This window comes from Cervus canadensis, chromosome 16, assembly GCF_019320065.1.
Source record: "Cervus canadensis isolate Bull #8, Minnesota chromosome 16, ASM1932006v1, whole genome shotgun sequence".
Taxonomy (NCBI): domain Eukaryota; kingdom Metazoa; phylum Chordata; class Mammalia; order Artiodactyla; family Cervidae; genus Cervus; species Cervus canadensis.
This window is the reverse complement of record NC_057401.1, coordinates 34190631-34215206: the sequence shown is the minus strand read 5'-3', so window position 1 is coordinate 34215206 and position 24576 is coordinate 34190631. Positions and strand designations below refer to the sequence as shown.

At 37.6% G+C, this 24576-nt stretch overlaps 1 protein-coding gene across 5 annotated transcripts in view; it reads right to left on the bottom strand.

Annotated features, from left to right (window-relative positions):
* Positions 1-24576, bottom strand: part of LIFR (LIF receptor subunit alpha) — a 116088-nt gene that overhangs the window by 14980 nt on the left and 76532 nt on the right. For all 5 annotated transcript variants that reach the window (XM_043488459.1, XM_043488455.1, XM_043488458.1 and 2 more), the window contains 10 exons: positions 21457-21631; positions 19157-19411; positions 15046-15175; positions 14442-14611; positions 12376-12521; positions 11034-11196; positions 8588-8658; positions 6073-6283; positions 2374-2553; positions 362-463 (listed from right to left, as the gene is read on the bottom strand). In XM_043488459.1, the coding sequence (XP_043344394.1) occupies positions 362-463; positions 2374-2553; positions 6073-6283; positions 8588-8658; positions 11034-11196; positions 12376-12521; positions 14442-14611; positions 15046-15175; positions 19157-19411; positions 21457-21631 (1603 nt within the window). The remainder of the gene's footprint in view (positions 1-361; positions 464-2373; positions 2554-6072; positions 6284-8587; positions 8659-11033; positions 11197-12375; positions 12522-14441; positions 14612-15045; positions 15176-19156; positions 19412-21456; positions 21632-24576) is intronic.

Genomic DNA, 24576 nt, shown 5'->3' with positions numbered 1-24576 from the left:
AAAACCTATGCAAAATCTTTAAGTGGCTACTCCAATAGACTATTTCTATTTCCCCTTTTTAGTAATAGTCCTAAATAAACAGTTTTTATCATTTGTAAAAGTACATAGTTAAGTCTTTTTGACATCCAAAATAAGACTTAGTTTTCTCTATGACAAAAGTAAAACTGTGAAATGTAAACATTAAACAAATGAACAGTAAGTAACTATAAATAATTTTAGTTATCATATAACTTATTTTTCTTCCTTGAACTAATGAACATCTCAATTCAATCTATTTTTAGAATTCAATATTAAAATTGATGTTTACTTATAATTTCTCATGTTATCTTCAACTCTAAGAAAACTTACCCATTTAACTTACCCAATTCTTCTACATATCCAATTATAGAACGTAATAATTGATATCCTTGATTTCTGCACCCATACACTGAAAAATTGTATCTTACACCTGGTCGAAACTGATCTACAGGATGAACACAATCAGTAAACTTTCCTAAGTACATATGACTATGAATATCTATTTTAGAAATGTCAAACTGATAATAACTCACTTTGAAATTTCCAAAACTAATTTTACAAAGGTTACAGAAAATACATTTGCATTTCCAAAACTAGTAAATATTCAGAGTGAAAACTGACTTGACAAAAATTAAATTCACATCTGTAAAGTTTAGTATTATAACATGACATCATCTTGAAGGGAAAAAAATGGTAATCAAGGTTTTCATTTTGTTCCTTCAAATTAAGCAATGACTTCTTCCTAGATTTGGTCCTGGGTCAGTTTTTGAAATGGTCCCAGGTGTATCACACCTCTGAAAAGCCATTCTCTGACTAGGGTTATTTGTGGGTTGGAAAGAACCCATTGCTCTTCCCTTGTTCCAAGAAGCAGATACTAAAATTTCCACTCTACACGACACCTCGGGGTTAAAGGAAATGGGACTTAAGAATCTAATCCTCTTTACAGCATCAGCATTTAGTGCTATTAACTCCACAAGACAAACAAGAAAAACATTTTAACTTCGATCCAAGTTAATCACTTTCAAATGTCTCCTCAATACAATGCAGAGCGGGGTGGATGTAACAAGACCCCTGGCCTGGAGCAGCTGGCAGGACAGATGTGAAGGGCTAACAGAAAGATGCTATGTGGGGCCTCTACATCAAAGGTCCTCCTTCTCATCCTACAGGTTTCAACTTCATCTTATATTCCAGATATTCCAACTAGAGAGACATTTCTCACCTCTCTGCATCATTCCACCCTGCCCCAGTCCATTCTGATCATTCTTAAGGCCAAAGTGAGAAAGGAGGGAAGAGGGGTCATAATTTATACAGAGCACACTATGGCTGTGTAAGGTTGGGCTGTACTTCTCTGGTAAGGGACGGCGTACTCGGCAAGGAAAAAGAAAGGCAACCATTGAGGCCTTGGCCAATTATGCACATGAAAGAATCTGGCTGTATTCCAAGTAGAACTGGAAAAAAAAAAAATCTGAAGCTCCATGTAGGAATCCAATGCATGGGGCTCACCCTGACCATCTGACAGTGAACAGAGTAAACGAGCAGAAGGTGATTGCTGGGAGAGAAAGCTCAGCAGCTGCTCGCTCCCCTGAACTTCATTCACTCACACGTGAGGGAGAACGGGGTGGGGGAGGAGGGTGACGTCAGAAGCTTCACTACCAAGAGGTTCCACAGTTCCCACAGGCAGAGGCACACTCACTCATGCCAGGGACTCAGAAGGAACAGTGACAGCGCAGAGCCTAGAGCTCCCGAGGACAAGGCTGGCTCAGCCTGCAGGTAACCGCACCCCCCCCCCCCCGCCCCCGGCTGCATCATCTCAGGCTTGCAGCTCCTGAGCTGCACCCCGCCCCTCAATGCGCCCCTGACCTACAGCAGGGGAAGTGGTAATGGGTGCAAGTCCTTTGTGCTCAGTAACCTGGCTTGTGGGCAAACAGGGGCAAAAAGATGGCGAGTGAGGTCATTATAAACAATGCTGTGCTGAACATTCTTAGATGTACATCTGTGCTGCTCTTGGATTTTTTTTTTTCTTAGAATACATTCCTAGACAAGTAACGACGAGATCAAAGTCTATGAATTGTTTCACACACATACTGCCACAAACTGCTTTTCAAAAAAGTTAAACCAATCCGTATCCAGCCCAATGGTGAGGGGGAACAGTCACTGCACTGCAACCAGTCACTCCGTGTTGCTCTTTTTTAAAAAAATAAATTTTTTTTTTGGTGGTTAGCCGCTGTAGTGTATACAGAAATAGAAACATAATGGTGTACACATGAAACTTGCATGATGTTATTATAAACCAATGTCACCCCAATAAAAAGTAAATTTAAAAAATATCTTTAAAGAACTCTGAGAGACACCTACCAGATTCTATTACAGTTTCAGTGCTGTTTGAAGGGACTCTTTTCCAGTCCATGAGGCAGGGTTCAGACTGAGATGACTTACACCACTTAATTACATAGTCGCAGGTCATGTTGGGGTTGTAATTCCAAGTGAGAAGGATCCTATTTCCCATTCCAACAGCCTGCTCTATTTTGAGATCATCTTCAAGAAAGAAGGATTTTTACTAGTGTTAAAAATAATGTTTTAAGGTAAACCTCATGAAAATGAGCCAGAGTCACACAAATCATTTCATTGTACATACACTGCAAAATGGTGCTAAACTAGATAAACCTTCAGCCAAGTTTAGAAATGCTGCTCTATGGCAATTACTTGGTCATACAGATCAACTCTGCAGCTGGAAAAACAAAACAAAACAAAACAGAACCAAGGATCAGGTGGTGACATAGCTGGGCTGGGACATGAAGCTCAAAAGCCGTGACGAATGGGGCAGAGGGAATGAGCACTAAAGGGTCACGGCACAGCAGCAGAGGGATGGGAGGCTGGAGAAGAGCAGGCATGGGTGGTCAGAATCTCCTCTCTCATCGTCCACTATGGATGTGAGCTCCACAAGAGCAGATGGGGGCCTGCGCCTGCAGCTCCACTCTTGGCACAGACCACGCCAAGCAGGAGCACAACCCCATGCAGTGGGTGAATGAACTGGTGTGCCAGCCCCTCACTTCCCTTCAAGGGAGACTGCTGTCCCACAGGTGGGCGGAAGGGATTTTGGAGACAGGACAGGGAGAAAAGCTATGGGATGGGATGGCCAGTGTGGGCAGAGAGCAGTATGGATGCGTGAGGTGCAGAGGCTGACAGAGGGCGCTGGGGGCCATGGTGAGGTTTGACTTCCCCACCTGCCAGATCTCAGCCTCAGTGATAAGGGAGGCCCAAGGTTGGCAGCAAGTAATTAGTGTGGGTTAGGACAGCATGGCCAAGAGGGAAATTTTCCAGAGAAACAGGGGAAAGAAGTAATTTCTCTAACTGATGCATATTTAAGGGCTCAGTAAAAAGCCACGGAAAGGTTTTTTTGAACAAAATTTGCATTCATAAGCAACTACTACTGGACACAAGACAACAATCTGGCTTGGAATACAGGACTCTGGATACAACAGCTTCTTCGCTCAATGTGACGAAAAAATCCACACCGTCAGCCTGTGCTGAGGTTACAGTAGGGCCTCCCACTGGGGAAATCCTTTAGGAACCATGATTTGTTCTGAGTTGCAGTAACTTTCTGAAAGCTGATGGCCAGACCATTGTTAGTTCTGTAAATTACTCCTGAGAGACACACAGAAAAGGTAGGAATATAGCTCCTGAATTAAAAGATAACATAGGCATTGCCTATTATTGTGAGAGCCATGAAATACCTAACCTAAATCGGCAGCTTATCTTGCCACGGGCGTTCATACATCTTTCCCTTGTCTCGTTTCTGCCTCCACAGCACTGCCTGCAGACCTCTCCTCTCTAGCAAGCACTGCTACCTGGGCTCTGGCTGCTGCTCTGTGTCTTGAAACATACTGTGTGTCCCTATCTGACTGGAACAGAGGAACGGTTACGTAACAAGCAGTCAGACACCGCCCAGTGCCCTCAAGCAAGTACTGAAAAGGTCCTGGGGACCCAAGCTGGACCCATTTTTCTTCCTTCAGGAGTGGGTGCTCATAGAAACGTGACCCCATACTAGGGCGGGACAGCAAGGGGGGCGATCAGGAATGACTCAGAAGAGGCGCTAACTGGGCGAGGAGGCAGGAGTAGCTGCTGAGAACTTGTGACTTAAAAAGCTGTCAAGGCAGCTGAGGAAGAACGGACAGTCACTGTTCAGTTCAGTTGCTCAGTCACATCCGACTCTCTTCGACCCCATGGACTACAGCACACCAGGCTTCCATGTCCATCACCAACTCTGAGTTTACTCAAACTCATGTCCACTGAGTCAGCGATGCCATCCAACCATCTCATCTTCCCCTCCTTCTCCTGCCCTCAATCTTTCCCAGCATCAGGGTCTTTTCCAACGAGTCAACTCTTTGCATGAGGTGGCCAAAGTATTGGAGTTTCAGCTTCAGCATCAGTCCTTCCAATGAATATTCAGGACTGATTTCCTTTAGGATGGCCTGGCTGGATCTCCTTGCAGTCCAAGGGACTCTCAAGAGATTTCTCCAACACCACAGTTCAAAAGCATCAATTCTTGGGTGCTCAGCTTTCTTTATAGTCCAACTCTCACATCCATACATGACTACTGGAAAAACCATAGCTCTGACTAGACAAACCTTTGTTGGCAAAGTAATGTCTCTGTTTTTTAATATGCTATCTAGGTTGGTCACAGTTTTTCTTCCAAGGAGCAAGCGTCTTTTAATCTCATGGCTGCGGTCACCATCTGCAGTGATTTTGGAGCCCCCAAAAATAAAGTCTGCCACTGTTTCCATTGTTTCTCCATTTGCCATGAAGTGATGGAACTAGAAGCCATTATCCTAGTTTTCTGAATCTTGAGTTTTAAGCCAGCTTTTAAACTCTCCTCTTTCACTTTCATCACGAGGCTCTTTAGTTCTTTTTTGCTTTCTGTCATAAGGGTGGTGTTATCTGCGTATCTGAAGTTATTGACATTTCTCGCGGCAATCTTGATTCCAGCTTGTGCTTCATCCAGCCCAGCGTTTCTCATGATGCACTCTGCATATAAGTTAAATAAGCAGGGTGACAATATACAGCCTTGACGTACTCCTTTTCCTATTTGGAACCAGTCTGTTATTCCATGTCCAGTTCTAACTGTTGCTTCTTGACCTGCATACAGATTTCTCAGCAGGCAGATCAGGTGGTCTGGTATTCCCATCTCTTGAATTCTCCAGTTTGTTGTGATCCACACAGCCGAAGGCTTTGGCATAGTCAATAAAGCAGCAGTAGATGTTTTTCTGGAACTCTCTTGCTTTTTTGATGATCCAGCAGATATTGGCAATTTGATCTCTGGTTCCTCTGCCTTTTCTAAAACCAGCTTGAACATCTGGAAGTTCACAGTTCATGTATTGCTGAAGCCTGGCTTGGAGAAGTTTGAGCATTAGTTTGCTAGTGTGTGAGATGAGTGCAACTGTGCGGTAGTTTGAGCATTCTTTGGCATTGCCTTTCTCTGGGATTGGAATGAAAACTGACAGTCACTGTAACTCATTAAATTTAAAGGGGGTACTGAGGAATTTTAAAATTACATCAAAATTCTTTTCTAAAGCTTATACTGAAGATGCAATTTAGACTTCAAGAAAAAATTTTTATCAGTAAAGGATTCCTATTAATAAAGAATTATCTTATCAATGAAGCTGTCATTTAAAACGAGTATTTCTTCCTGTTTAAAAATAGCCTAGCTGATGTGTCAACTGTCATGGTCTTGGGGAGATGTCTGAAAGCAGTTATAAATAAACTGTTAAAATATTTCTTCCTAAGAGTAGTATCTACTGCCATAACTCTACAACATTATGTGTTAAAGTAATTGGGTTTTGTAATTATTTTATCTATCAGTGTAGATGCTTCCAGTCAATACTGAAGGCTACTGCCTCTCCACGAATATTTAAGAGTAATCTGCCTTACTCGTTACTCATTAGCAGCAGCAGAGGGTATGAGAAGAAAGATGACATTATGAGAGCAAGCAACACCATCAAAATGTTTCCCCTTGGTTTCCTATACTTATATACTACTTTTACCTTAAGTACTCACCATTGGGAATTTCCATACTAGCTATTTTAGAAGGTGGTGATAAGCCAGCAGAATTTTTTGCCACCACACTGATGATGTAGTCATTTTTATCAAGTTGTAATTCTGCCTTGTGTTGAGGATCAGCAATAGAAAGGGACTGTGTTTCCTCATCTGATGAATATGATACTTTATAAGAAAGTATTTTTCCATTAGCTTCATTAATGGGTAAAGGCTATTAAAAAAAGAAAAATAAATTCTGTTATAAAAACTGGCAAAGGTGATGTGACAAGGCAAGGCCATTGAGTCTAAACTGGATACTTCACTAATCCGAACAAAGTAATGTTAGGAAACATGAGTCATTAACAGTGCACAGCACAGACTTTAAATACAGTGAGATCTGGATAAATCAGGGAAGTGGTGCTGAAGAAAAACTACCCTTGCTGTAAGCAGTAGAGTACACAAAAATATAAAAATTAAGTAACAAAACAATATTTAGCTTCGTATTATTCAGAAGGAAACCAAAAGAAGAGATGAGAAGCAGTGCTCTACTTAAAACTAAATAAAATGTTAAAAAGTATGGCATCATGTTTTTAAAATAGTTATTGTTTTCTCATTTTAAAGTATTACTTGCTTATTACAGAAAATGTGGAAAATATTAAAAAGTTGGAAGAAAAATCTCCCATATTCCCATTTCTTAAATATTCTTACATTCTGGTATTTCCTTCAAGCTGTTTTTCTAGATGGAGACTTTTATTAAAATTGTTTCCATCATACTATACAATTGTCTATCTTTTTTTCACTTTTCTACAAGACACACTTTTTTTTTGATAATACAGTTATGTATATTTCTAACAGCTTTATATTTCATATAGCATTTTCATTAGTTTACCTGAATATTTCTTAAATAAGCAGAATTTAAATTGTCGCCATTTTTTTTTTTTTTTTTCACAATAAAACGAACCTTTTGGTGCCACAGTTTTTTCCCCAGTTAGGATTAATTCCTTAATGTGGGGTCCCAAATCTGGGCTTACGGGAAAGGAAATAATCATTCAAACGTCTTTATTTTTATGTCTACACTGCTTTTCAAAACAATCTCTCCAATTTATACAGTACTGCACAGGACCCTCTGATCCAGCCACTAGTGCTCTGCTGCAGACACAGAGGTAGCTCTCTGATGGCCTGGTCCAGGGAACACGCTACCATCCCAAGAACTGTGGGTTTCACTTGATACTGTCTATTCCTTCACATACCACCCCCATTCCCTTGGTTTCTGCACACTATTTTCTTCTGGTCTTCCTGCCCTTCTAACCTTCCCAATCTCCGCTGCTGGATCCTCCTCCTCTGCTGGGTCTTCAGATGCCGCCACTACCCACCATTCCACACTTGGCCTCCTTCTATGCTGTGTGCTCTGAGTGATCAATTTACATGCCACTCAAAGCTGTGTCTTTAGCTCAGACCTCTCCGGAGCTCCAGAGCCTTACACCAAACTACTGCCTACTGAACTATACTCGATCATCCTAGGGGCACATGTTTTAAATAATCAACATGTCCAAAACAACTTAATTTTCCACCCAAATGTGGCGGAACCATAAACTAGTCACTGAAGTTAGAATCTGAATTGCTTCAATATTTTTAATCCTTGGTTAAACATTCATCTAGTCTGAAAAATATCCTAAACTTTCTACATTGAAGTCATTTGTATAATCATTCCTGTATTACTGTACAATCTGACAGACAACTGACAGCAGCCAGGGGGTTTTTCCAATTAAGAATAAGAGGGGATGCAGAGTTATATACAGACGACCTCTAAGTGACGGAAGATGTACACAACGTGCTCATAGACTTCAAAGATTCACTTTAATCAAAGCCATACGATGTCAAGTTTTTGTTAAAGCTTACTTTAAATAACAAAATGCACTATTTAAAAGAATCTGGTTATAACTGTTCCTATGAAATCTGATGTAGAAAACAACTGTTTGTGGTTTTGATTTTCATAAATCAGCAATGAAAACATTTGCTCCAGTAAGGTTTATGCTCTAGTAAAACATAATGCAAATCATATTCTAGCTAAAATTTTAGAAAACTTTGTAAAACTTTGTAATTGCTATACTGTAACACAATTTATTTAGGGAACAACAAATTATGCTGACTGATAGATATAAAAAGTTGGTTTCCTATTCACTGAAGACAAAATACAACATAAACACTTAGGATTCTAAATTGTGGTTTCTGGCTGCACTTCTGACTAAAGTGAGATAGATGGAATTCATGAAATCCTCGGTCCTTTATAAGTCTCATAAAATCAAACTGAAGAATGCCTAGACCTGAGACAGAGATCCTCACTACAAGGACTGTGGTACGTCTGCAGTGATGAGGAATTTGGAAGTCTTAGAAGCCAGGCTACATTCTCAGCAATACTGTCAACTAAGCCAGTCTGGGAAATCCTGGCTCCCTAATAGCCCAAGAACCATATGTAATTTAAGTAGTTTAGCATACTAAAGTTACTTAAATATTCAAGGAAAAATAAGACATTTACCTTCCAATATATTATTAGATTTCTTCCATCAGAACTCCACTCCCTCCAAGTATCTGGTCCCTTTGAAGGAACTAGAAAAGAGATTTAAGAGTTAGTATTTGAAGATGCATACTATGTCAGTTGATAAGATCAGTAACTGGGATGGCAGGGTTTAAAACTGAAATTTTCAATAAAAATGTGAAGCAGTTAGTGCTTTTAAGTCATTTTCCACTTAGAAAATGAAGCAATGGAAAAGCTGAGCTCTGAACATCTGCAAAGCACAGGTCCCTTACAAGGGGTTAAAATCACCCTCACCTCCCTCAGAGGATTGGGGCTGCCTCTCCATCTCACATCCTCCAACCTCCCCTCATTCAAGCTGGCTCTGGCTACAGGCTGGCTTCCTGATTGCTCCTAAAACATGCAGAGGACACCCACTCCAGTCTTTCTGCACTTTCTGTATTCTCTCTTCCTCTACCTAGAACTTTCCTCCTCTGAATTAACTATGTAGCTTCCTTCCCCACCTCCTTTATATCTCAGATCAAGTGTTACCTTATTAGTGAAGTCTTTCCCAGCTACCTTATTTAAAATTGCACCCCCTCTCCCCAACCACTTGGCCTTCATTCCCTAGCCCTCTCTCTAGTTTTTATTTTTTTCCATGGTACTCATTGCCACCCAAAATACACTATTATACATGTAGTTTAAAAACTCATTTCTAACTCTATCCTCTACACTCCATGGGCAGAGAGTGCTGTTTTATTCACTGCTATATTCCTAGTAACTAGATGATTCCTGACACATGGCGGATACTTATAAGTATTTATTAAGTGAATTAATGCCTTTATTCAATGAGGTGTAAATAAAGTGCTTCCTCTAGGCAACAATAGCTCATCAACTAAGGGCAAAAGCTCCTATGGTAACTAGTTTCCAAAAGGACCAATGATGCTGGTCATGCCCCCTGACATTCACAGTGTCGTGGTCCCTCCTCTACTGTATCAGGGTTGGCCTGTGTGGCCAGTAGAGTACAGTAGATGTGATGTGTGTTCCTTCTAAGACTAGGACATAAAGACATTGTGGAAGCTGCCTTGTTTTCTCTTTGATCACTAAATCTGGGTGCTGCTGGCTGCCATTTGAGGATACTCCGGCAGCCCTATGGAGAGGCCTACACAGTGAGGAATGGAGACCTCATGCCAACAGCCATGTGAGTGAACCATCCTAAAAGCCAATCCTCTAGACCCAGTCAAGCCCACAGCCCCCACTCACATCCTGATTGTAGCCTCCTAAGAAACTCTAAGCCAGAGCCACTCAGCTAAGCTGCTCCTAAATTTCTGATCCAAAAACACTGTGAGATAACAAATGCTTGCAGTTTTAAGCCACTGGGCTCTGGGGTAATTTGTCACAGCAAGAAATAACTAGTGTACTCTCTCTCGGGACTCAAGCATGATCCAAATAATTCTTGGATGCGTTGTAAAGATCCTCTCATCTCTCTCGTCTTCATGTGAGGAGACAAAATCTGGGTTAATACCTATCAGTTTTTGTCTTACTGTTTCTCTGCTTATTGCTTCCCCTGTGGTTCAGACAATAAAAATCTGCCTGCCATGCCAGGGACCTGGTTCAACCCCTGGGTCAGGAAGATCCCCTGGAGAAGGGAATGACAACCCACTCCAGTATTCTTGCCTGGGAAATATATGGACAGAGGAGCCTGGCCAGCTACAGTCCATGGGGTTGCAAAGACTTGGACACGACTGAGCGACTAACACACATTACATTTTTTGGAAGAAGTTTGATATTCCCTATATTATATAGTGCAAATAAATCTTTTGCTATTCTTTTACTGAATAATTTCCGAAAATTACACCTATTTCTAAATTTTTGCTGTTTGAAAGTTGATATCTGGATTAATCAAGAGTAGAATCTCAATCTGTCTTTAGAAATTATCATACTCGGCAAACCAGTTACCTGATTTTTTAGATGTTTTGATCTGGGTGTACCACAGAAACTGAAGTTCAAGAACTTGTAGTCCCGACCATCCTCAGGCCTAAGTCACAATATTCTACCAAATTAGCTTTATTAATAATTGCTTTCAATAAAGAAACACTCTAAATATATTATAATAATTATAACACCAGGAATAGGAGGAAGAAGTGTGAGAAAAATCACCCCATAATCTTACTAAATTTCAAGTTTGGTTTCCTATGTATCATCCTAATATAGTTATAATCACATTGTGGATAAGGTAGCTTAGCAGTTTCACATAACATAAGCCAAGCATTTTTCCATGTTATCACGAAACTAAAACTCATTTAAAATCTTTGTATGGTATTTTACTGCTGCGGTATTAAATAATTACACAATTTATCTAAACATTCTCCTACTTTTAGTCACTCTGGTGATATTTTCGTTAAAAAAAAAAGGTATAAAATTTCAGGATCTATATAATAATTAGCCATAAATCATTCAGTTAACTTACTGGCTTCTTTGGTTAAATACTGTTTTTCTTTGCTCCATTTGCTCCATTTCCAGAAAGGGTCAGTAGAACAACGAATCCGAAAAGTGTATATGGTATATGGATTTAACTTGTCCACAGTAGTAAGATAATTTGAACTTTCTACCCCCCTCATTGTGACACTCCGCTATTAGAAAACAATCATATATATTACATATGTAATATCATGTGTATATGAATAAATATATATATACATATATTTTTTAGAAGAAAGCCTCCCAAGTTCGCAACATAAATTGACTGAATGTCCTAAGACTTTACCTCTATAAAACCAAAGACAGTTCATCCACTATATTTTAATTCTTATATAAAATTCAAAATCAGTGAAATTATGTTCTGCAATAGGAAAAAAATTAAGGTATATTTTTAATCCAAATGTTGAATCTAAGTAATAATGGTCAATTAAATTATACAGAGATGATGATATTCTGTCAATGGTTAATGGTGATGCAATATACCTTAATATAATTTAGTAATCTAAGATGACCTGGAGTATTAAATACATTATTCAGATATTTGGAAGCTTATTGGAGGCAGGCATCATTTATGCATTATTTTTTACATGGCACTTAGAGCCTCTAGTGCAGTGCTAAACATGTAGAATATTCAACAAATATTTAAACCAAATAAAATTAAGATGAAGCAATCTGAAACAAATTTGAGATCTGCATGCCTCCAGAAAGTCTCTGAGTTCCCAATTACTTCTGGCAAAGGAACTTTTTGTGTTACATTTTGCAGTTTGACTGATTTTCTAGAAATTATCAGTACATTTCCAAATAACTATTTAAGTAGAATGTCATTTATTTTAGATCTACCCCAGATTACAAGATGGTGCAGCATAAAATTCAACTTAAGTATTTAAAATGTATTAAAAAGTCATGTTTTGACTTATAATGACCAATTATAACTTGCTCCTATTGCTGCACTTAGCAGTTTTAAAAATCACATCTTCTCTCTGCTGCTGATTAGTCCATTAACTAACACAAAGGCTACAGCAAAAACTACTCATTCATTCACAAATTTACTGAGCGCCAGTTGCATGCCAGAGACTATACTAGACCTGGGCACGTTCTGAGTAGCAGAAGTCATACTTATATTCTATAACACCTAGTGCTACAATTGTTTTTAAGTGCTAAATGCAATACTGTTATGATGTGTGTATATATATACACACATATAATGGCTCTTAGGAAACCTCTATAATAAGTAATCTGAGAGCTTACACATGTAAATTTACTTCTTTCTGAAAACTACGTATTTTATCCAAAATAATGTCAAAGGAAGTTTAGAGGAGAATCTTACTCACCAATTCATGCTCTGAGTTAGTTTTATTAATTTTAATTTGACATAACAGTTTAATTTTTGTAAAGTTGCCCGGTAAATGCCAGGAAAGTGTCACAGCTGTTGAATTAATATCCTTCACTTTGACTGAAGTAGGAATACGGGGATGAACTGTAAATATAATTTTCAAAAATTACTTTAAAAGTTATTTTCTAATATGACAAATGAGAGCCAAAGAAAACAAAAAACAGGAGACGTGTTATTAGTGCTGATCAACAACGTTCCACCCAGTGTTTGTGGAAGGCAAACCTCACACTCATGGCCTGACACCAGGCCAGCATTGCTTAAGAACCATTCATGCTCAAGTTGCTCAGTTAGCACCAGAAATACTAAAAGGTAGTCTCTACCATTAAGGAACCCCTCCTTTACTTGAGGAATGACAAACAGAAAGAAAGAAAATCAACAAGAGTATTTACATTAAGTCCTAATGTGTGGTATAGATATTAACAGATACTGTAATTTGGCAAAACTATTGCAGAAAAGCGTTTCAGGCTGGAGTCCTGGCAAGAACAAAGGCAGAGGGAAGCAAACTACACACTATACTGGTTATACTGCATACACTAACTTGAGTGATAGGAAAGAATCATGGGAAAGACAGGGCTGAAATGGCAGAGGGCAGATAAACACATACAAAACTGCCACTCAAATATAAAATGTAGCCTTTCTGATCTTAGGGGGAAAAAAATCAACAAATAACGAAGATGAAGAGAAAGAATAATTGATATAAGTGACTTACATTTACAAGTAAGGCAACAGGACCATCCACTAATCACTTGAGGGCTGTCTTTAATGCAAATGGTTTAAGCCCTTAGCCCCTGACTGTCTCTAAGAGAAGGCTTCCATGCTACTGCTCTGTATATTGCAGAGCTGGTCTCAGTTGATACATGTGGAAACACCACAGGAATGAATGCCAAAAAGAACTGACCTCTTTTATTTCTATTTTGAGCTATATATTAATAGGGTTGGTAAAAATTCAGAAATCATCAGTAGTAAAATGGAACTATTTACTGATACATAAAACAACGTGGATGGATAGCAAACACATCATCCTTAGTAAAAATGCCAACTTCCTATGGCGCAGTGGTAAAGAATATGTTTGCCAATGCAGGAGATGCAAAAGACACAGTTGAATCCCTGGGTGGGGAAGATTGCCTGGAGGAAGAAATGGCAACCCACTCCAGTATTCTTGCTTGGAGAATCCCATGGACAGAGGAGCCTGGCAGGCTAGAGTTTATGGGGTTGCAGAGTCAGAAACAAGCACAAACAAACACACGAATGCCAAAGGTTACATAGTGTATGGCTCTATTTACACACATTCCCCATGTGACAAAACAACAGACATAAAGAACTGATTGGCTGTTTTCCAGGGACAGAGGTTCATGTGTGTGTGTGTGTGTGTGTGTGTGTGTGTGTTGACGGAGGGAGGTGGGGTTGCTAAAGTGACAGCAAAAGGAAGTTCCTTTGGGGTGTTGGACAGTTCTGTATCTTAACTGTACTGGTGGGTTACATGAATCTATACATGGATCTGATTGCACAAAGCTACACACACACCACACACAATTAAATGCATAAAAACTGGTGAAAACAGAGCAAGGTCAGTAGTCAGGTTCAGTATTGAACCAGGAGGGTCAATTGCCTAACTGAAGTACAGTTCCATAAGATGATACTACTGAGAAAGTCGGAAGGAGGACTCTATTATTTTTGCAACCACCCCTGAGTCTACAATTATTTCAATATAAAAAGTTTTTAAAAATTGGGCAAAAATATCTTCAGAAATCAAAATTATTAGATAAAGCCATTTACAGTCTCTATGAAACTAATTCAAATTTTTATTTGAATTCAATAAAATAGTGAAACTTGAAATTTAAATTTTAAAGATTTTTAAATGAAATTTTTAAAATGAATACTAAGTAACTATAAAGGAAATAATCAGTTAAAAAAAAAAATCCCTAGAAGCACTTTTCATTAACCTCAAGACATTTTACCACTTCTAAAGTTATTTTTTAGACACTGGTTTATGCAGCAATTTACCTTTTTCAGTTACGTTAATTAAAAGTGTTGATTCTGTCTGACCCAGAAGATTTTGAGCATTCAATGTAAAGTTGTATATTTCTTGGTTTGAAAGTATTTGAAAGAATAACTGGTAGCTTTCATTTGTGGACACTTTATTTCCGCTAAATCTAATATATTTTCCTGAAAAACTGAAAAAAAGAATATAAAGGAATATTAAAATAATTTCAAAATGTCAAGAGATATATTACAGGAAAAAATTGATGAGTAAATTTCAAGTAGTTTTTTCAAAACGGCTTATATTTCCAAGTGTAGATATATTACATACTCAGGGAAGAAAATATATACAATGCAAAAAAACAGAAGAAAATAATCAGTCATATTCCCACTACCCAGAGAGTCTCCGCTCATATTTGAGGGTTCTTCTTTCTAGGCCTTTTAAAAAAAGATGACAAGATATTGAGTCTGCACTGTGTTCAAATTACAGTGTTTATAATATATCCAATTTTCTACAGCATATTTTGTTTTATATCTTTTGTATAAATGAAATAGAACATCTCCTTATGTCATTTAACATCCTTCCAGCATGCAATACTGTCTGACAACCTTTCCCAGCGACCTTCACCTTTCAAATAAAGTGTAACTTGTACTGCGTGGGCCCTCCAAGGACGTCGGTCTTCCTGGATTCCAAGTGCAAATGATTTCTTTTAAATCATATGTCTCACAGTTCAGTTTCTGAGGAATGTCTGGTGGATCTAATTAAAAAATGAAAAAAAAGCAGTTACTTTGGTTACATATACCTTCCCAAAAAAATGCTGCCTTTTATAAATGTTAATTACATTTTGGACAATTTTCTTAAAAAATAAAATAATTTGCTTATTACATTTTGAATGATGCAGCTATTACCATTCTTTGTATAGCATGTTGTGTCAGAGTTCATATTACATTAGGAACGATGGATTAAAATATACCTAAGAGCGACTATTAGCTCATTCGGAAACTTCCTCCTAGCAACTTTAAGAGATCAACTATCATGTTTTTCCCTTAATCCTATTTTAGAGTCCATCAAATCTCTCAAAGGAACCTGTGTGCAACTAGTTCAATCAGAAAAATCTACAGGTTAAAAGTATTATCATCTATCATCTTTATATTGTGACTTGAAAAGAAGTACCAAATCATATTATAAGTCAATATAAGTCATGTTATAAGTTTCAGAGTTCTTAAATAAGTTACAAGGACTGTTATTTACAAAGTAATTCTTGGTAAAATTCTGCATCTCCCTATATTCAAAGTGACAACTGCTCTTTTGTTCCTTAATGAAACTATTCTGTTTTTGTAGGGGCAAGACAAGAAAAAGAAAAACAGTTGTCTTTGTTTTGACAGACCTTAGTGTGATAAATTAAAATTCTACAGTGTGACAATGATTACAGAAAGTGATCTTTTTTTTTTAGAAAGTGATATTTCTATAATCTTACCTAACCAAGCATACACAGAAACTGATATTTCCTGTCATTTTTTTTAAGAATTAAAAAAAAATTACTTATTTTCAGCTGCACTGGGTCTTTGTTGCTGCACGGGCTTTCTCTACCTGCGGCTGTGTTTGTTTGCGGTGCACAGGCTTCTCACGGTGATGGCCTCTCCGGTTGAGGAGCACAGGCTCCAGGCACATGGGCTTCAGCAGTCACAGCACAGGGGCTCAGGAGCCGTGGCCCACGGGGCCCAGCTGCTCCTTGGCATGTGGAATCTTCCCAGACCAGGGATCAAACCCGAGTCTCCTGAACTGGCAGACTGATTCTTATCCTCTTTATCTTATCCACCAGAGAAGTCCCTTACTGTCATATTTATCTAAACTATCTTCCAAGGTGGTTAAGTTTTTGTTAAACAATTATCACTTGTTGAAAAACTCTAAAAAAAGAATTTATTTTTAAAAACCTGTATTTTTAAAATAGTCCTTAGTTTATCAAACAAGATTTAGAAAATTTCACATACTTTCCCCAGAGATAAGCATTACATCCTTCAAAGTACTTGGGGTAACATTAAGAGAAGTAATGAGTATTTATATGAAAGTTTAACAACTGGTTAATAAAACTAACACTGACTTATTTATTTTGAAAACCATTTTAAACTTAAGGCCAAACTTTTAGTCATTTTATTTAACTCAAATACCCCCAAGTTTTGAGGATATTTAAAATGCTGATTATTTTAGGATTTGGCAGATTTTTTTAAGTTGAAATACTTAAAATCCAAAATAACAGGAGCAACTAGACAAAAGTGGAAGGAAAAATTGAAGGAGAAAAAAATATGGAAGGGCAGTATTTAAAATGTAATGCTTTTCAAAAAAACCAACTAAAGCTAGGTAAAAGATTAGTATAAATCAACTGTCTTTCTATATAGCAGTATACAGAAAATGCAATTTTAAAAAATCCATTTTTTATAGCACCAGAAAACATCAAACACCTAAAAATAAATTTACAAAAAGATATGAAAGACCTCATCTCACTAATATAAATGAAACAAAATCTAAATAAATGGAAGGCTATACCACGTTCATGGATTGGAAGACTCAATATTGTAACAATAAAAATCTTCCTAAATTGATAGATTTAATGTAATATCAATCAAAATCCTGGCAGGTTTGAATCTGTATGTGTGTGTAAGGGAAAATTAACAAGCTGGTTCTAAAACTCTTTTCAGCCTTTTCAGTAAATAATGAGTTAACAGGATCCCCTTAAGGCATAGAAAAGTGAATCTTGATCCCTAACTCACACCAGAGCCCTAGTTACAGGTTTCTAAAGACTCTCTGAAGTGAAGGTTACTGCTGCTCCTGAATTAACAAATATTGATCAATATTTCAACCTCCAAATATTAAAAACGAAAGCTAAATTATGAATTAAGTAGGTTTTCCCTAGCACTGTAATAAAAATTAGAAAATTGTTAGAAATACTAGTGAATATTATCATCTTTTAAGTTTTAATTTTTATCTCCTTCTTTTACGTGAATATTTCACTGTTTGGTATCACTTGTCAAGTAGTTTCCCTTCACTGGTTCTTAACTTTAGACTTCATGATTATTTATGAGGAATGTTGCAAATCATCTCCTAAAATTCCATTTAGGAAAGAAAATTTAATTTTTAAAATTTGTAAAATTTAAATTTGAATGTATCCTCACTCTCACTTGAATTCCAAAATGTTCACTGGGAAGGCAAGAAGTAATTAAGGTTACAGCCATCAATCTGAGAAGGGCACCTAATGCTGGTTATTCCCTCGGAAATCTATCAGCAACTGAATGTAATTCATCATTAAGTTTCTATGGAAGTGTAAAAAAAGGCTGAAAGCAGCTGATGTAGAGCACCACTGAGAATCATTTAAAAAAAAAAAGGGCATAAGAAAAATCATTCCGTGACACCAGGGAAGCCCAAGTGATCAAAAGAAAATCACAAAATCTGTTCACTACATTTTATACACTTTACTCATGAGATCCTCGGACCACTCAGAACTTTTAAGTTCAGAATGAGAGGTGAAAGAGAAGCACTGCTGGAGGCAAAGCCATCAGGGCTCCTAACATCACAGTTACCATAAGGGAGAGGAGAGAAAAACTCTACATATAAAATTATCTGTGCATGGGTAACACAAGCCATCTAGGTAGGGCAGTCCACCTACAACTTTCAGAAGCGTCATGGGACAGAGGTATAACCATGTTAAAAGATGCCCCTGCATTACAGAGCATCCACCGTACACAGTGAGGGGGGACTCTTCCTCCCACACGTCCTCCAGCCACCCTCCTCTCATCAGAGAAGTGCAGGTTATGCTTTTGCAAGATTTTGTGTAAAATCCTTACAATTTCTTTAATTTAGGTACTTAAAAAAAAGGCACACTTTAATCAGGTGGGAAATTAATTTATATGAAAAAATTCCTAAACAATGGAAGATTAAGACATACTAACTGCCCCTGACTCAACAAAGCTGTTAAATAAGAATTTAAACTAAAAATTAGCAGCTGAATGTCTCAAATCTTATTATAAAATCTACAAATTTTACATATATATATATATATATATATATATATATTTTCTTATGGGGCTTCCCTTGTAGTTCAGTCAGTAAAGAATCTGCCTACAATGCAGGAGACCTGGGTTCGATCCCTGGATCAGGAAGATCCACTGGAGAAGGAAATGGCAGCCCATTCCAGTATTCTTGCCTGGAGAATGCCATGGACAGAGGAGCCTGGCAGGCTATATAGTCCATGGGGTTGCAAGAATTGGACATGACTTAGCGACTAAACCAATACCTCATATATTCTTCTATGGGGCTTCCCTGGGGGCTCAGATGGTAAAGAATCCTCTTGCAATGTGGGAGACCTGGGTTCAATCCCTGGGTTGGGAAGATACTCTGGAGAAGGGAATGGCTACCCACTCCAGTATTCTTGCCTGTAGAATTCTATGGACAGAGAGGCCTAGCAGGCTACAATCCATGGGGTTGCAAAGAGTTGGATACAACTGAGCAACTTTCACTTTCACAAATTATACCGATACAATTATGTAAAAAAGCTTAGAACTCACCTGAACTTGCTTAAAAACATGCAAAAAATGCTGGTACCTTCTTATGTTATTTATCAAAGAATAAAAAAAACAAGAAAGAAAGAAAATCATCCCCCAGAAAAAACATTAAGGCTTTCCAAGAAGACCCAAAAAACATTAATAGGAACTCTTAAAAAAAAAAAAAAAAGTAATAGACTTACATCCCGCAAAAACAACTGTTCCAAATATGTTATCTTCTACTGAGAAAACCACATTTGTTCCACTACTTGCAGAAGCAGAAATATTGCGAATCTTGATTGCAACATTTTCCCCATCAAGATGGATAAGGGGACAATGTGTACTGCCAATCTGTGCCGATAACACTCTTTCTTCAGTCACACAACAGACTGTTATATCCGAGCCTGCAAGTACCACTCTGTCTTGAGGAAAAACCTCAGTCTGAGAATCAGGAGGCCCTAGAAAGAGCAAAAGGAATTATAAATACTTTAGAAGTCTTTTACATAAATTAGCCCAGTGTACATAAACCACAGTTAGGTACTTTGAAATAATGGTGACTTAAAAGAAAAAGTACACCCTCCAGGTTTCAAAGGAGCAAGACATACACAAGAAATAAAAATGTGTGTGGTTTTATTTACTTATGATGGGGTGATAGTGGGGGAGTGGAAGGGATTGCAGATCAATGTATAAGGTTACAGGTTAATATTAGTATCTAAGGAGTCTAAAGGTTGATATTAAGCAGGTTTATATCCACCATGTGAAAAATCCACACCAAAAAGAGGTGCACGTTAAATAATTCCACTTCTTTGAAATTACTCTATGTGCTCAGATCAGATGTCTTACTTTCCATTAGCCTACATATATGGTTAAGTATTCCACATCTTAAAAAGCACTTTAAAAAAAAAAAAAGCCCAACTCTCTATATGTTAATGGAAGCCACCCCTTTGTTTTTATTTTCCTAAGTACCCAATTTAAGAAAAGTATCTCTAGTCTCCTTTCTACCTACTCATTCTCTAATCTCCTGCAATCTGGCTTGTACTCTGATACTTACTAAAATGGTTCTGTGGCCCAGCTGCTCAATCAAATGGCCACTTTTTAGTAATCTTTCTTTCAACTTCCATTGCATCTGGTATGTTGCCTAAAGTCTTCCTTTTCAAAATTCCCCTCTCTCTTGGGGTGTAGACTACCGACTTTTGCTACTCTTAACCCTCTGGCTGCTACTTGCTTTGCTGGCCTCTTTCTTCCATCATCCCTCCTCATACCAGCTTCTAAGGGATCTATCCTTGGTCTTCACGCCCCTTTCCTTATGTTAGCCTCCAAGATTTAAAAAATTTCACATCATGTATATTAATGATTCTCAAATACATAGTTGACCCTTGAAGGATACAGGTTTGAACTGCCTGGGTTCACTTACACATGGATTTTTTTCAATAGTAAATATGACAGGATTTGTGGTTGGTTGAACCTTTGGGTGTGAAACCACAGATATGGGGGTTCCACGGGTGCAGAGGTCAACTATAAGTTATATATGGGCTATCCACTACACGGAGGGTCAGAGCCCCTAACCCCCAGTTGTTCAGGGATCAACTAGATAACTCCAGTTCCAACTAATCACCTGGATGCTGAACCTGTATTCCCAACCGACAATAAGAAATTGCTCCCAGACACTTCACAGCTACCTCAAACTCAACACTCAACACATTAAAATGAAATTTATCTATCCTGCCCAGTTTGTTCATATTGTTCTGTCTCATTGGACAGAATCACCAGATACCCAGATGCCCAAAGCAATAGCCTTTTTGGCTCTATTTCTCCCCTACCAAATACACAGTCACTAATCCTGTCTTTTCAGTGTTTTCATACCTCTCCCCCTTTTCATTTCTAAACCCAGGTGTCCCACTTTATGCTTGTCTCTTGCTGAACTAGAAGATGCTTATTAATCTGCTGCTCCTAGTCCCTCCTTCCTCTGGCCATCTCTCCACACTGTCACTGGAGTGAATAACGCACAATGATCACTAGCCTTCTTAAGGACTTCATTTTACTGTCAACAGTATTCCAGGCCCCTTCTCACACTGCCAACATTATACTTGCATATGAGTTTTGGTCAATGTACAGATGATTCGGGGTTATCTTGCAGATTCCCACGTTCTCTGCAATAACTCTGCAGCTCACAGGGGTCTGCTCTATGGGCAAGAAATTGGGAGCTAATTTTTAAAAATATGGACTTGATATCATTACATAAAAATCTTAAATGTTCTTTAATGCTGATTCAAACTGATTTTTAAACGTGGACATTTATCCAATCCCTCAGAATGTTCTATTAAAAAAACAAGATTTCTGAAGCCTCAGAGTTTTTTAATCAAATGTTCTGACATGGAAGATCCCTAGGTGACCCCTGTACATCCAAATGGGGTTCTGAGAACTAAAAGCTTAAACTCAGCCCTACCCTTAAACAAGACTAATCTAATTCATCTGAAACAAAAATTGTTTAATATGCACTTACAGGAGATGTTCTTCAGTAGGCTCCAGTCACTCCACTCTTTGCGACCAGAGAACTGAGGATCGTCAATGTAGCATCTAATCCCCACATAGTGAATGGCACACTCCAGGGGCATGTCTGAAGTCCAGTTCCAATGATGAACTGTATCTCTGCCATTCAGAGTTGTGCTGTAGGTCACCTACAAAGTAAACATAAACACAAAACTCTATTTTCAAGTAGTATGTTCTGCTTTCCTTTAGGGTTAAAAAACAGACTGTATACAATTTCCAGCAAAGTAAGTAAAACTGTATTACAAAGTAAGTAAAACTATAACATATTAAGGAGAGTTGGAGTAACAATAACTATGATTCACTTATGTTTACCTCTTCAACTTGAGGGCCTACTTCTTTTTATACTGATGTTAATATTAAAAAACACTCAATATACTTCATGAGAAGTACTAGGTTATCCTGGAAATGCACAGTGCAGGTAAGGTGCTAAACTGGTAGCCTGCCTAAAAGTTATTTGAAGATATATTAGGCACTCAAATCCCCTTCCACATTTTGTTCTACCAAAGGACTATTCTTCACCATGGCTGAAGAATGGAGACTAACCCTTTGTAAAAGTGAAACAGAATTCCTCTGAATTTAATAACCCTAGGAGGAACTAAGAATGCGGAATACCATACTAAAAACAGGGAGACTGCAAACTATGCATTCTAAAGGCCGGGACATTCCTCCCTTCCTCCTCTACTCAGCACCCAGAATACTGACAGCGAAGTACATATTCACTAGGTTAAGAGTCTAAACAAATTTTTCTAAGGAGCATATGAACAAGTCAAGATAAAAACCTAAAATAATATTAAGATTTTTACAGCTTGACAGCCCATCCTAAGCAAGTATATGAAGCACTAGTCAACAATTCCCACCCAGGCAAAAATAAGTTCCAGTTAGACTTGCTTTATTTTTTAAGATTCTCACTTAAATAAAAGCAGCAATCAGAATGATCAGAAAGTGAGAAAAAGTTATAATATGAAAGTCAAAGATCAAAATAAAGAAAAAAGCAGCTTGAAAAAACAGACTGCATAGAAAGAAAAATAAAAAATTGAAATCTGATATCCTCAAAGAAGACATACTGCATCTATAAAAGAACATGATAAAAATTTTTTTAAAAAGGACTAAGAATAAAAATGGGATATCTTGTATATTAAAAAGTATATTGATGAAAACTTCAAAAGCACCAGATAAAGTTTAGGAAAAATTGCTTATGCTAAGAATGCTAAGAAGTCTTAAAATACTGATGTAAGAATGCTAAGAGAATTAGACAAAAGGTTAGAAAGGTCCAGTCTCTAAAGAACAGAAATTCTAAGGAAAAAAAGAGAAAACAGGAAATCAAAGACAAAATATGAAAATGTCCCAAGTTCACAGGCATGTGTTTTCAGACTGAAAGGGGCCTAATGAATGTCCACTGCAGTAGATGAAGATAAATCCATAATAAGAAACAAATAGAACAATGGCTTCAAAATCTTGAGAAAACTTCCTAACCTAGAATTCTATACCCAGCTAATCTAGCAATCATGACTGAATGCATAAAAAGACATTGTTAGAAATGTCGAGTCTCAATGTTTTTACCAAGTAGCACTTTACATTCCTACCAGAAGGGTATGAAAATTTCAATTGTTCTGGATCTTTTCAATATTTGGAATTGACAGTCTTTTAAATTTTGTTGACAGCTAATTTAAATTTTTTTAATAAAATATATTTGCAAGCTACCTGCAGTTAGCAGGGCATCAACAATAAATAGCAAATAAATTTAAGCTTCCACCAAAATGAGAAAGTAAGATGAAGACAAGGAATTCAGGAAAAAGAGTCCATTGTAAGAAAAATAAAAAAGGAATCTTCTGGATGAGGATGAACCACAGCTTTCTAACAAATGTGTTGAAACACATAGAGGTTTGTCCTGAATGGGTTACAGGCACACTCAGGTATTAATCTCTTTGAACCAAGGGTTGGCTACTACAAGTGGAGGCTTCTGGAGCTTCTGAGAAACCCCTGGCCACAAGAATACTTAGCTATTTATCACATTCTGTGCTTTACAAATATTGGCAGCATCCATGTGAACTCTTATATGACAAAGGTTGGGAAGTAAGTTAGAAGGCCCTCAGAGAGATTTATTCACAAAGGCAAAACTGATAAAATATTAATATGCTTGAACATTTTGACAGACTTATACAACCTAGAAAGAATTCAGAATTGAATTAATGAAGCAGACAAGTAAAACTAAAAGCATAAGACAATATGAAAAGATGTACCCTCTCCAAAAATGGAAAAGTAAGAACAGTATACAGTACTTGGTTCAGTTATGAATAGTGTTTATATAATCATAACACAAATAATGATTACTGGCCTACCAAAAATTATAGTAGAATGATATTGGAAAAACAGGAAGTGGAAAGAGAACATGAGCACAGGTGTAAGTGCATATGCATGGGCGAGTGTGTCTGTGGCTGGGAAGTGAGACAGGATTCAATTCTTATCTTTCATTGTGGGAAGTTAATAAAACAGTGCTTAAAACTTAAAAAAAAGGAAGAGTAACATAAGTGTGCTAACTGGAAAAATGGAGACAAATAATAAATGAATCAGCTAAAAGAACTGAAATGCACTGTTTACAGGCGAGAAAACCAAGAGGAGGAAAGGGGGCTGCATAACTCCCAGGTGTCACGCACATTCTGGTCTGTGCAAAGCACAGCTTCCACAGCTGCTTGTGAGACTGTGGGCAGAAATCTTCAAGTTGTAAGTGAAACACTACAAAAGAAACTTATAAACGAAGCATTTGTATTAGTAGTGTTTTATGCTCTTTAGTGATCTTTAAACTATTACAAAATAATAGCATTATAATCTGTCATAAAATGACTGATTACAAGCAATTCTGCCTTAAATACTAATCCTAACAATATAATTACAAATAAAAATGTCACATTTTACTATGCAAAGGAATAACGTTTTAAAATTAATTTGTTCTATTGCTATTTTTCTTGCTTCTTGCTATTCTTCTTCAAAGATCATATTCCCCAAAGTAGGGAATTCCTATTTTGACATTGCTATCTTGTTATGCATCTTGTGGTGGTGAGGTACACAACCTTAG